The 13444-nt window shown below is 45.3% G+C and overlaps 1 protein-coding gene across 5 annotated transcripts in view; it reads left to right on the top strand.

Annotated features, from left to right (window-relative positions):
- Positions 1-13444, top strand: part of CFAP47 (cilia and flagella associated protein 47) — a 381927-nt gene that overhangs the window by 174145 nt on the left and 194338 nt on the right. For all 5 annotated transcript variants that reach the window (XM_072135929.1, XM_072135930.1, XM_072135931.1 and 2 more), the window contains exons 43-44: positions 9962-10107; positions 11239-11347. In XM_072135929.1, the coding sequence (XP_071992030.1) occupies positions 9962-10107; positions 11239-11347 (255 nt within the window). The remainder of the gene's footprint in view (positions 1-9961; positions 10108-11238; positions 11348-13444) is intronic.

Genomic DNA, 13444 nt, shown 5'->3' with positions numbered 1-13444 from the left:
TCTTAAATAATTGTGGCATTACATTTTCTGAAGCAGAGAACATACAGCTATTTTTTAGCATGTGACATGTCCCTGCTGATCAAAAGGAAGATTCACAAAGAATTGTATATCAGCCTATATAAAGTCTGTTCAATGTGTTAAGTCATCTTGACAGTGAAGAGATGTTTGAGTATAGCCGGAATTCCATGAAGCTTGTGTTATTCTGTAGAAGCTATTGCAGTAATCCAAGACTTTTTGCACCTCGTACTATTTCAGATCTTTATTTTTACTCTTACTGTAATGCCACATATAGAATAATTTAATACTTAACATATAGTGATTTGTTACATTAATACATTTAATTTAAAAGGCAAAATGCAATTGGTACCCCCAAGTTATCCAATGATTCTGCTAACTTGCTCATCGAAGAAAAATGTTTTATCATTTTGAAGAGATGTTTGTACTGAAAAGTTCAGGATGTCATGGTATTTCGAACGTAATTCTTAACCTTCAAGTCATATATAGCCTTACTAAAATATTGTGAAAAAGATATCAGGAGATCTCAGGGAATGGGGAAAGGGGTTGGCTTTGTTGAGACACTATTCCTTTATATGAAAATCTTGAACAATGTGTATCTATGATGAGTCAGTATTATTATTTTCAGCTAGTTTTTCTCTTAGAGAATCCATAATATATTTCAAAACTAGAGATGAGCGAACACTAAAATGCTCGGGTACTCGTTATTCGAGACGAACTTTTCCCGATGCTCGAGTGCTCGTCTCGAATAACGAACCCCATTGAAGTCAATGGGAGACTCGAGCATTTTTCAAGGGGACCAAGGCTCTGCACAGGGAAGCTTGGCCAAACACCTGGGAACCTCAGAAAAGGATGGAAACACCACGGAAATGGACAGGAAACAGCAGGGGCAGCATGCATGGATGCCTCTGAGGCTGCATAATCGCACCATTATGCCAAAATTATGGGCAACAGCATGGCCATGACAGAGTGACAGAATGAAGCTAGATAGCATCTAAAACATCCAATAATTGACCCTGAAACTATAGGGGACGGCATGCAGAGGCAGCGGCAGCAGGCTAGAGAGTGTCATGGCGACATACCCTAAATGGACTCAGGCTTCAAACCAATGGGTGGCAGAGAGGAACCAAAGGAGGTGAGCAAGAAGCGCTCAAATAATATCGGTACATGATAAAAGTTTGCCAGTATATTTTGTGGATTACACAGCAGGGTGGCGACAAAGTTAACATGGAAGCCATGAAAACAACCCAAAATTCTGCCTGACACAGCTCGTTTGATAAGGGGACGATGTATGGAGGCAGTGAACTAGTAGTAGATTAAAGGTGCTGCAGTTAAAACTATGTTAGTTGGATCTTGGCATGGAGCTGGCGCTCCGCTGCCAGGCGAGCTTTCGCCAATCCAAGCCCCTGTCTATAGGCTACTCCCCAAACAGCACTTCTAAGAACCTTTTGTATAAGATCAAGTGTAGTAGCGTTCTTATAAGTTTAGGATATGGCGGGTGAGGGGAATGTAAACAGATGCGCAAGAAGCGCTGAAATAATATCCCTAAATGGTAAAAGTTTGCAAGTATATTTTGGGGATTACACAGCAGGGTGGCGACAAAGTTAACAACTTTGATGTGGAATGCCCTGTAATAGCTCTTGGGCGGTGTGCCTTTTATCGCCTAGGCTCAGCAGTTTCAGCACCGCCTGCTGTCGCTTAGCGACGGCACTGCTGCTGTGCCTAGAGCTACCGACTGATGGCGCCATGCCCACGGATGGTAATTCGGAGGAGGAGGAGGTGGAGGAGGGGTGGGAGGAGGTATAGTAGGCCTTTGAGACCTGGACCGAGGTAGGCCCCGCAATTCTCTGCGTCGGCAGTATATGACCAGCCCCAGGGTCAGACTCGGTCCCAGCCTGCACCAAGTTAAGTGTAGTAGCGTTCTCATAAGTTTGGGATATGGCGGGTGAGGGGAATGTAAACAGATGCGCAAGAAGCGCATGATGCGCATGGAGCTGGCGTTCCGCTGCCAGGCGAGCTTTCGCCAATCCAAGCCCCTGTCTCTAGGCTACTCCCCAAACAGCACTTCTAAGAACCTTTTGTATAAGATCAAGTGTAGTAGCGTTCTTATAAGTTTAGGATATGCCGGGTGAGGGGAATGTAAACAGATGCGCAAGAAGCGCTGAAATAATATCCCTAAATGGTAAAAGTTTGCCAGTATATTTTGTGGATAACACAGCAGGGTGGCGACAAAGTTAACAACTTTGATGTGGAATCCATGAAAACAACCCAAATTTCTGCCTGACACACCTCGTTTGATAAAGGGACGATGTATGGAGGCAGCTATATGGACGACTTTTGGAGGTAGCAATGGAGACAACGTGTGGAGGCTGCTATGGAGACAATTTAATTTGGATAGTGCCTGTATGTGGCAGTCCCAAACATTTTTCAAACCAGAGGAGCAGGTAGGTGGCCCTCCAGTAAAATGGGATAGATTGAGTGCCTGTATGTGGCAGTCCCAAAAATGTTTCAAACCAGAGGAGCAGGTAGGTGGCCCTCCAGTAAAATGGAATAGATTGAGTGCCTGTATGTGGCAGTCCCAAAAATTGTTCAAACCAGAGGAGCAGGTAGGTGGCCCTGCAGTAAAATGGAATAGATTGAGTGCCTGTATGTGGCAGTCCCAAAAATTGTTCAAACCAGAGGAGCAGGTAGGTGGCCCTGCAGTAAAATGGAATAGATTGAGTGCCTGTATGTGGCAGTCCCAAAAATGTTTCAAACCAGAGGAGCAGGTAGGTGGCCCTGCAGTAAAATGGAATAGATTGAGTGCCTGTATGTGGCAGTCCCAAAAATTGTTCAAACCAGAGGAGCAGGTAGGTGGCCCTGCAGTAAAATGGAATAGATTGAGTGCCTGTATGTGGCAGTCCCAAAAATGTTTCAAACCAGAGGAGCAGGTAGGTGGCCCTCCAGTAAAATGGAATAGATTGAGTGCCTGTATGTGGCAGTCCCAAAAATTGTTCAAACCAGAGGAGCAGGTAGGTGGCCCTGCAGTAAAATGGAATAGATTGAGTGCCTGTATGTGGCAGTCCCAAAAATTGTTCAAACCAGAGGAGCAGGTAGGTGGCCCTGCAGTAAAATGGAATAGATTGAGTGCCTGTATGTGGCAGTCCCAAAAATTGTTCAAACCAGAGGAGCAGGTAGGTGGCCCTGCAGTAAAATGGAATAGATTGAGTGCCTGTATGTGGCAGTCCCAAAAATGTTTCAAACCAGAGGAGCAGGTAGGTGGCCCTGCAGTAAAATGGAATAGATTGAGTGCCTGTATGTGGCACTCACAAAAATTGTTTCAAACAGAGGACCGGGTAGGTGGCCCTCCAGAAAAATTAAATGCATGAAGTACTATAGCAAGAGCCAGTGGGCCCTGTCAAAAAATAGCCAGTTTCCTCTGCTTTACTGTACAAAGAGGAGGAGAAGGAGGAAAATGAGGAGGAGGAGGAGGAGTGGATCAATTATTCAGGTTGAGCTTCCTTCACCTGGTGGAGATTGGAAATTCTGAGAAATCCAGCCTTTATTCATTTTAATAAGCGTCAGCCTGTCAGCGCTGTCAGTCGACAGGCGTGTACGCTTATCGGTGATGATGCCACCAGCTGCACTGAAAACCCGCTCGGACAAGACGCTAGCGGCAGGGCAGGCAAGAACCTCCAAGGCGTAGAGCGCCAGTTCGTGCCACATGTCCAGCTTTGAAACCCAGTAGTTGTAGGGAGCTGTGTGATCATTTAGGACGATGGTATGGTCAGCTACGTACTCCCTCACCATCTTTCTGTAAAGATCAGCCCTACTCTGCCGAGACTGGGGACAGGTGACAGTGTCTTGCTGGGGTGACATAAAGCTGGCAAAAGCCTTGTAAAGCGTACCCTTGCCAGTGCTGGACAAGCTGCCTGCTCGCCTACTCTCCCTCGCTACTTGTCCCGCAGAACTACGCACTCTGCCGCTAGCGCTGTCAGAAGGGAAATACTGTTTCAGCTTGTGCACCAGGGCCTGCTGGTATTCATGCATTCTCACACTCCTTTCCTCTCCAGGGATGAGAGTGGGAAGATTTTGCTTGTACCGTGGGTCCAGGAGAGTGAACACCCAGTAATCGGTGCTGGAATAAATTCTTTGAACGCGAGGGTCACGGGATAGGCAGCCTAGCATGAAATCTGCCATATGCGCCAGAGTACCAACGCGTAAGAATTCACTCCCCTCACTGGCCTGACTGTCCATTTCCTCCTCCTCCAACTCCTCCAACTCCTCTTCTTCTGCCCATACACGCTGAACAGTGAAGGACTCAACAATGGTCCCCTCTTGTGTCTCGCCAACATTCTCCTCCTCTTCCTCCTCATCCTCCTCCACCTCCACCTCCTCCGATATGCGCTGAGAAACAGACCTCAGGGTGCTTTGGCTATCAACAAGGGAATATTCTTCCCCCGTCTCTTGTGACGAGCGCAAAGCTTCCGACTTCATGCTGACCAGAGAGTTTTTCAACAGGCCAAGCAGCGGGATGGTGAGGCTGATGATGGCGGCATCGCCACTGACCATCTGTGTTGACTCCTCAAAGTTACTCAGCACCTGACAGATATCAGACATCCACGTCCACTCCTCATTGTAGACTTGAGGAAGCTGACTGACCTGACTACCAGTTCTGGTGGAAGTTGACATCTGGCAGTCTACAATCGCTCTGCGCTGCTGGTAAACTCTGGATAACATGGTCAGTGTTGAATTCCACCTCGTGGGCACGTCGCACAACAGTCGGTGAGCGGGCAGTTGGAGGCGGCGCTGCGCTGCCCTGAGAGTGGCAGCATCTGGGCTGGACTTCCTGAAATGCGCACAGATGCGGCGCACCTTCGTGAGCAAATCAGACAGATTGGGGTATGTCTTGAGGAAACGCTGCACTATCAGATTTAACACATGGGCCAGGCATGGCACATGTGTCAGTCTGCCGAGTTGCAGAGCCGCCACCAGGTTACGGCCGTTGTCACACACAACCATTCCCGGCTTGAGGTTCAGCGGTGCCAGCCACAGATCAGTCTGCGCCGTGATGCCCTGTAATAGCTCTTGGGCGGTGTGCCTTTTGTCGCCTAGGCTCAGCAGTTTGAGCACCGCCTGCTGTCGCTTAGCGACGGCACTGCTGCTGTGCCTAGAGCTACCGACTGATGGCGCCGTGCCCACGGATGGTAGTTCGGAGGAGGAGGTGGAGGAGGGGTGGGAGGAGGAGGAGGCATAGTAGGCCTGAAAGACCTGGACCGAGGTAGGCCCCGCAATCCTTGGCGTCGGCAGTATATGAGCAGCCCCAGGGTCAGACTCGGTCCCAGCCTCCACCAAGTTAACCCAATGTGCCGTCAGCGATATATAGTGGCCCTGCCCGGCAGCACTCGTCCACGTGTCCGTGGTCAGGTGGACCTTGTCAGAAACGGCGTTGGTCAGGGCACGGATGATGTTGTCTGACACGTGCTGGTGCAGGGCTGGGACGGCACATCGGGAAAAGTAGTGGCGGCTGGGGACCGAATACCGAGGGGCGGCCGCCGCCATGAGGTTGCGAAAGGCCTCGGTCTCTACTAGCCTATAGGGCAGCATCTCCAGGCTAAGCAATCTGGAGATGTGCACATTAAGGGCTTGGGCGTGCGGGTGGGTTGCACTATATTTGCGTTTCCGCTCCAGCGTCTGGGGTATGGAGAGCTGAACGCTGGTGGATGCTGTGGAGGATCGTGGAGGCGACGATGGGGTTTTTGTGCCAGGGTCCTGGGCAGGGGGCTGACTAGCAGCTGACACAGGGGAAGGAGCAGTGGTGTGCACGGCCGGAGGTGAACGGGCTTGTTGCCACTGAGTGGGGTGCTTAGCATTCATATGCCTGCGCATACTGGTGGTAGTTAAGCTAGTAGTGGTGGAACCCCTGCTGAGCCTGGTTTGGCAAATGTTGCACACCACAGTCCGTCGGTCATCCGGTGTTTCCTTAAAGAACCTCCACACTTCTGAAGATCTAGCCCTCGCCGCAAGAGCCCTCACCACGGGAGCTTCACTAGTTGACAGTGGCGCTGATGCACCAGCTCTGGCCCTGCCTCTCCGTCTGGCCCCACCACTGCCTCTTCCAACCTGTTCAGGTCGAGGACTCTCCTCCGTCTCAGAAGCACTGTGTTCACCCGGCCTCTCAACCCAGCTTGGGTCTGTCACCTCATCATCCTCCGATCCCTCAGTCTGCTCCCCCCTCGGACTTCCTGCCCTGACAACAACTTCCCCACTGTCTGACAACCGTGTCTCCTCATCGTCGGACACCTCTTTACACACTTCCACTACGTCAAGAAGGTCATCATCACCCACAGACTGTGACTGGTGGAAAACCTGGGCATCGGAAAATTGCTCAGCAGCAACCGGACAAGTGGTTTGTGACTGTGGGAAGGGTCCAGAAAACAGTTCCTCAGAGTATGCCGGTTCAAATGCCAAATTTTCCTGGGAGGGGGCAGACTGGGGGGGAGGAGGCTGAGGTGCAGGAGCTGGAGGAGTGGCGATTTCGGTGACATGGGTGGACTGCGTGGAAGACTGACTGGTGGTGGACAAATTGCTCGAAGCATTGTCAGCAATCCACGACATCACCTGTTCGCACTGTTCTGGCCTCAACAGTGCTCTACCACGAGTCCCAGTAACTTCAGACATGAACCTAGGGAGTGTAGCTCTGCGGCGTTCCCCTGCTCCCTCATCAGCAGGTGGTGTCTCACCCCGCCCAGGACCACGGCCTCTGACCCCTGCAGTAGTTGGACGCCCACGTCCCCGCCCTCGTCCTCTACCCCTAGCCCTCGGGTTAAACATTTTTAAAATGAGAGTTATAACTTTATTTTTTTTTTTTTACTTTTTTTTGTTTTTTTTTGTGTTTTTTTTTTTTTTGTGTTTTTTGTTTTTTTTTGAGTTTTTAAAACCAAACAATGCTATCCTATTGCTATGGCTATTTTCTAGCCAAGTATCAAAGCACACTACTATGCCAGATGAGATGACACTGAGTTATTGGCTAATAGAAATCCAACCCCTACTGAATTTTGCCACTTCGGCCTTTGCTATGGATATGTGCGCCACTAAGCGCAGAACACAGCGGTCGCAAGTCTCACTACAAATTGCTCAGAATTGGCAAGTACATGCACTGCAGAAACTACAGCCACCAGCAGATCAACCAGAAATCAAATATATAGAACGCTACTGTAGGCTTCAAGAAGCTGTTTGTATTCTCCTATGGCTATTTTCTAGCCAAGTATCAAAGGAAGCACAGTACTATGCCAGATGAGATGACACTGAGTTATTGCCTAATAGAAATCCAACCCCTACTGAATTTTGCCACTTCGGCCTTTGCTATGGATATGTGCGCCACTAAGCGCAGAACACAGCGGTCGCAAGTCTCACTACAAATTGCTCAGAATTGGCAAGTACATGCACTGCAGAAACTACAGCCACCAGCAGATCAACCAGAAATCAAATATATAGAACGCTACTGTAGGCTTCAAGAAGCTGTTTGTATTCTCCTATGGCTATTTTCTAGCCAAGTATCAAAGGAAGCACACTACTATGCCAGATGAGATGACACTGAGTTATTGCCTAATAGAAATCCAACCCCTACTGAATTTTGCCACTTCGGCCTTTGCTATGGATATGTGCGCCACTAAGCGCAGAACACAGCGGTCGCAAGTCTCACTACAAATTGCTCAGAATTGGCAAGTACATGCACTGCAGAAACTACAGCCACCAGCAGATCAACCAGAAATCAAATATATAGAACGCTACTGTAGGCTTCAAGAAGCTGTTTGTATTCTCCTATGGCTATTTTCTAGCCAAGTATCAAAGGAAGCACAGTACTATGCCAGATGAGATGACACTGAGTTATTGCCTAATAGAAATCCAACCCCTACTGAATTTTGCCACTTCGGCCTTTGCTATGGATATGTGCGCCACTAAGCGCAGAACACAGCGGTCGCAAGTCTCACTACAAATTGCTCAGAATTGGCAAGTACATGCACTGCAGAAACTACAGCCACCAGCAGATCAACCAGAAATCAAATATATAGAACGCTACTGTAGGCTTCAAGAAGCTGTTTGTATTCTCCTATGGCTATTTTCTAGCCAAGTATCAAAGGAAGCACACTACTATGCCAGATGAGATGACACTGAGTTATTGGCTAATAGAAATCCAACCCCTACTGAATTTTGCCACTTCGGCCTTTGCTATGGATATGTGCGCCACTAAGCGCAGAACACAGCGGTCGCAAGTCTCACTACAAATTGCTCAGAATTGGCAAGTACATGCACTGCAGAAACTACAGCCACCAGCAGATCAACCAGAAATCAAATATATAGAACGCTACTGTAGGCTTCAAGAAGCTGTTTGTATTCTCCTATGGCTATTTTCTAGCCAAGTATCAAAGGAAGCACAGTACTATGCCAGATGAGATGACACTGAGTTATTGCCTAATAGAAATCCAACCCCTACTGAATTTTGCCACTTCGGCCTTTGCTATGGATATGTGCGCCACTAAGCGCAGAACACAGCGGTCGCAAGTCTCACTACAAATTGCTCAGAATTGGCAAGTACATGCACTGCAGAAACTACAGCCACCAGCAGATCAACCAGAAATCAAATATATAGAACGCTACTGTAGGCTTCAAGAAGCTGTTTGTATTCTCCTATGGCTATTTTCTAGCCAAGTATCAAAGGAAGCACACTACTATGCCAGATGAGATGACACTGAGTTATTGCCTAATAGAAATCCAACCCCTACTGAATTTTGCCACTTCGGCCTTTGCTATGGATATGTGCGCCACTAAGCGCAGAACACAGCGGTCGCAAGTCTCACTACAAATTGCTCAGAATTGGCAAGTACATGCACTGCAGAAACTACAGCCACCAGCAGATCAACCAGAAATCAAATATATAGAACGCTACTGTAGGCTTCAAGAAGCTGTTTGTATTCTCCTATGGCTATTTTCTAGCCAAGTATCAAAGGAAGCACACTACTATGCCAGATGAGATGACACTGAGTTATTGCCTAATAGAAATCCAACCCCTACTGAATTTTGCCACTTCGGCCTTTGCTATGGATATGTGCGCCACTAAGCGCAGAACACAGCGGTCGCAAGTCTCACTACAAATTGCTCAGAATTGGCAAGTACATGCACTGCAGAAACTACAGCCACCAGCAGATCAACCAGAAATCAAATATATAGAACGCTACTGTAGGCTTCAAGAAGCTGTTTGTATTCTCCTATGGCTATTTTCTAGCCAAGTATCAAAGGAAGCACACTACTATGCCAGATGAGATGACACTGAGTTATTGCCTAATAGAAATCCAACCCCTACTGAATTTTCCCACTTCGGTCTTTGCTATGGATATGTGTGCCACTAAGAGCTAAACACAACGGTAGCAAGTCCCCCTGCTAATTCCTCACAAAATGGTAAAAGATGCAAATTAAAATAAAAAAAGTAGAACGTTATTGTAGCCCTAAGAAGGGCTGTTGGGTTCTTTGAGAATCACTCCTGCCTAACAGTAAGCTAATAGAACACCCTAACGCTTTCCCTGAGCAGCAGCAGCTCTCTCCCTAGCGGCATCCAGAGACAGAATGATCCGAGCAGCGCGGCCAGCGGCTAGTCTATCCCAGGGTCACCTGATCTGGCCAGCCAACCACTGCTATCGACGTGTAAGGGTACCACGTCATGCTGGGTGGAGTGCAGAGTCTCCTGGCTTGTGATTGGCTCTGTTTCTGGCCGCCAAAAAGCAAAACGGCGGGAGCTGCCATTTTCTCGAGCGGGCGAAGTATTCGTCCGAGTAACGAGCAGTTTCGAGTACCCTAATGCTCGACCGAGCATCAAGCTCGGACGAGCATGTTCGCTCATCTCTATTCAAAACTTTCAGAATTAGGTAAAAGAATGTTTGTGGTAAAAGGTGCTTTCCTTTGCTTACAGAATGCAAGTCAAATCTGCTGCGTCAGTACTTCTGCCCAGTAAACACTATTTTCTTAAAAGAAGGCATTTCCACTAACTTGCAAGTTAATTTTCTTCCATTCGGACTTGGAAAACGCTTCTGCACTATTGTTTTTACAAGTGAAGAGGTAAGTGTTCAGTATATTTGTTTATATAGCATGTGCTCTCACTGGCCATAAAGTAAAAGAAATGTACAGCCTACAGTCTCTTGGCCTTAGTTTCCTGACCTTTCAATGTAACACATGGGCTCACATAGTGTTCCTTTTGGCTGTTAAAGGAGAACTTAAAGATTGTAAAACCATTTTAGACCATTCTTTATGCCCTAATAGCAGTTTTACTGCAGTGTTGTGATAAAATTAACCATTTTGTAGCAGTGCTAGTGGCACAGTGCTTGCTCCTGCGACTTCCAAAAAGGTTTTTATAAGAGGATGAGCTATTGAAAGCCAATCACTAGCTTCAGAGGGGACAGAAAAGGGGAAAATCCCCTTACATCTATCTATCTATCTGTGTAAAGATGAGTCAGCATTACAAAAATAAAGTGAATTAGCTATAGAAGTTTATTCCTTGCCTTCTTCAAGCATCTATCCATTTTTTGCACCTGCTAGAAAAACTTCAGCTCAGTGAAGTTAATGTAGTGGTCTCCAATGTGAGAAAGACTTTCTGATCAGTTATGTGAAGGGTACCATTAATCATTCAGAAAAAGGCTGTCACATTATATGTACATGGTGAGAGTGGAGAACATCATGGACAGACAACCTGATTAGAGAGGTATGAGGCAGCTCCCAGTGTTTAATTATGGAGTTTGAGAGTTATATTACAGATAACACAATTTATGTGTTTAGCTTTAGTGACACAAATTACAGATACTCCACAGAAAAACAGTACATTTCACTTAATCTGTTGTTTTATACCCTTTACTTCAGCTAAGATTAACTGATTTTACTAACATTAAATCACAAATTAACCTTTTCAATATAATTTTGGTAAAAGACTTTAATTTATACAATACTTACTTTTTATTTTCGGAAAACTGATTTGCCCATAATTATATACTATCTGCCCGTTGCTGTTGATGTTTTCATATAATTAATTGTATGTAATGCAGTAATTGCAAAAAGCTGCAAAATACATGTGTCTTCTTATAAACAGATAGCCTTTGAGATTCTAATCATAACTCCATTCTTTCATAAATCTCTATACAATGACAAACACATGACTCACAGTTATAATACTTCTTCTTCCCTGCAAATTTATTTTAGATTGGTGACTTTGTATACATGATTGAAGGAGTTGGTACTCCACCTCTGCCTTCTTCGTTCAGTCCTGTAATTAGTCCGAATGTTTTCCACGTGAAGAATGGAAATCCAGGTAAACACTTTTTTAGGTTAATATTTAGTCTATTGAAAGTTTTGGGGACATTGCTATTGGTCAGAAGACACAGTTAAGGTTTTTGTATTTTGGGCATATGCTAGCTGTTAATAACAGCCACAAATTATGGAGCAGGTCCTACTCCTACCTGAGTATGTGGCTCGGGTAGTCTTTTTCTCTTGTCATCAGCAAGTGAGTATGCAAAAAGCATACTTTCATGTGTATGTATCCTTAGTAAGGTTGTTTAACAATTTATATGAAATTGTTTTATAAATTCGCATGAATGTATGCTTTTTACATACTCATTTGCTAATGACAAAAGAAAAAAATATACACAGACAGGACCAGCTCCAGGTTTTAGTAGGCCCCTGGAGACAGAGCCTTGGTGGGCCCCTTCATGGGCCTCCCTCTAGTAGCCACACTGTCCTAACCCGTGTAGCCACACGGTATCCCCTACATAGCCACACTGCCCCCCTCCCTTTGTTGCCATAATGACCTACCCCGCGTAGCCACACTGACCCCCCCAATCCCACAACAGTACCTTCTTCTGAAATATGTTACATCCCTAGAGGTCTTTTTAGTATATTTTTAGGTGGCAGCGTGAATGAAAAATCATTTCTTATTCTTTTGCACAATACAGTCAGGTAACCCTGCCTCATGTAGTTAGTTTCTCTTCCCGCCAAAGGAAAAGACTATTCACTTAAAACTTAACTTTTACTAATATAAATGGTTAAAAAGTCACTTCCAAAACTCATATACACATATGCAGAAAACAAACCAGCATAAAGGTTAAAAAATGGAGCAGTCTTACCAGGACGAGTATCAGGCTTCAGGATGTGTATTCCTGTGGTAGACCTAAGGGAGGGGAATATTATATATACTCACCCTCAACACTATACAGTCCCTATAGCCCCACTTGCTCCTGTCCTGACAAGGACAGTACCCATATCATCTCTCAACAAGTGCACTGTATTGCCCTATGGGTATTTCAAGAAGAAGTGCTCCCCGTCCTTCCTTTCCCTACGATTTTCATCATCAGTTGCGGTGAATCATCAGGGGACCATCTAGGACTAGAAATAAATCCAAAAAGAGGGAGGTATAAACTAATCTGGGAGAACTTTAGAATCCTGGATTCAAGTCATACACATGCCTTCTGTCGTTTTCCCCCAGAATAAATTGGATACTCAATGCAATAACCCTGAACACGTCCCTCTAGTAACTGTTGTAATCTTCAGAAAAAATGTTATACTCTTTCTCTGTCCTACAGTCATTGATTTTCTCTAATTATGATCATTTTTTCAAAATAAAGGTTTTTTTTACAATATTCAGTAGGTAATTTTGTAAAGCACTGTCCTAGTGGGGTAGTGTACACCTTACAAAAATCCTTCAAATTAAATTATTTCTGAAAGTGATGATACATTTTTCCCTAATTTTGATCTCCAGTGTACATGAAGAGGCACTTGACATGATAACTATAGAGCCCATTATAGTAAAACCACAGTAAAACACTAACTATAAAAAGAATAAAAATATAGAAAGAGCAAACAAGTATACATCTTGACAAGAGCAAATTGCTTAATTCTGCAATTTACATGGAGATTTTAGCGTTGAAACAGCCAAAACAATTATTCTAAAACTAGATCATTAGAATGGAAATTAAACTGCAGATATTAGAACTGTGATCTGAGTCCAGAAATATATCCAGATATGTCAGATTTAAATAGCTGTGTCAACATTATAAATTGCTCAATTTGGAATGTTTAATAATTAAAATGTTTTCTGTATAATTGTATGATATGATGGAGTATCTCACTGTGCACAACCTTATAACCCAGCGTCAGCATGGGTTTATGAGAGATCGGTCCTGTCAGACTAATCTGATTGGTTTCTACGAGGAGGTAAGTTCAAGACTGGATCTGGGAGACGCTGTGGATGTTGTATATCTGGACTTTTCAAAGGCATTTGACACCGTGCCACATAAAAGGTTGGTATATAAAATGAGACTGCTTGGAATAGGAGAAAATCTGTGTATTTGGGTAAGTAATTGGCTTAGTGATAGAAAACAGAGGGTGGTCATTAATGGCACATTCTCAGATT

This window comes from Engystomops pustulosus, chromosome 2 (assembly GCF_040894005.1).
Source record: "Engystomops pustulosus chromosome 2, aEngPut4.maternal, whole genome shotgun sequence".
In the NCBI taxonomy this organism is placed as follows: Eukaryota; Metazoa; Chordata; class Amphibia; order Anura; family Leptodactylidae; genus Engystomops; species Engystomops pustulosus.
Note: the sequence above shows the minus strand (reverse complement) of the source record. Positions and strands in the feature narration are given on the sequence as shown.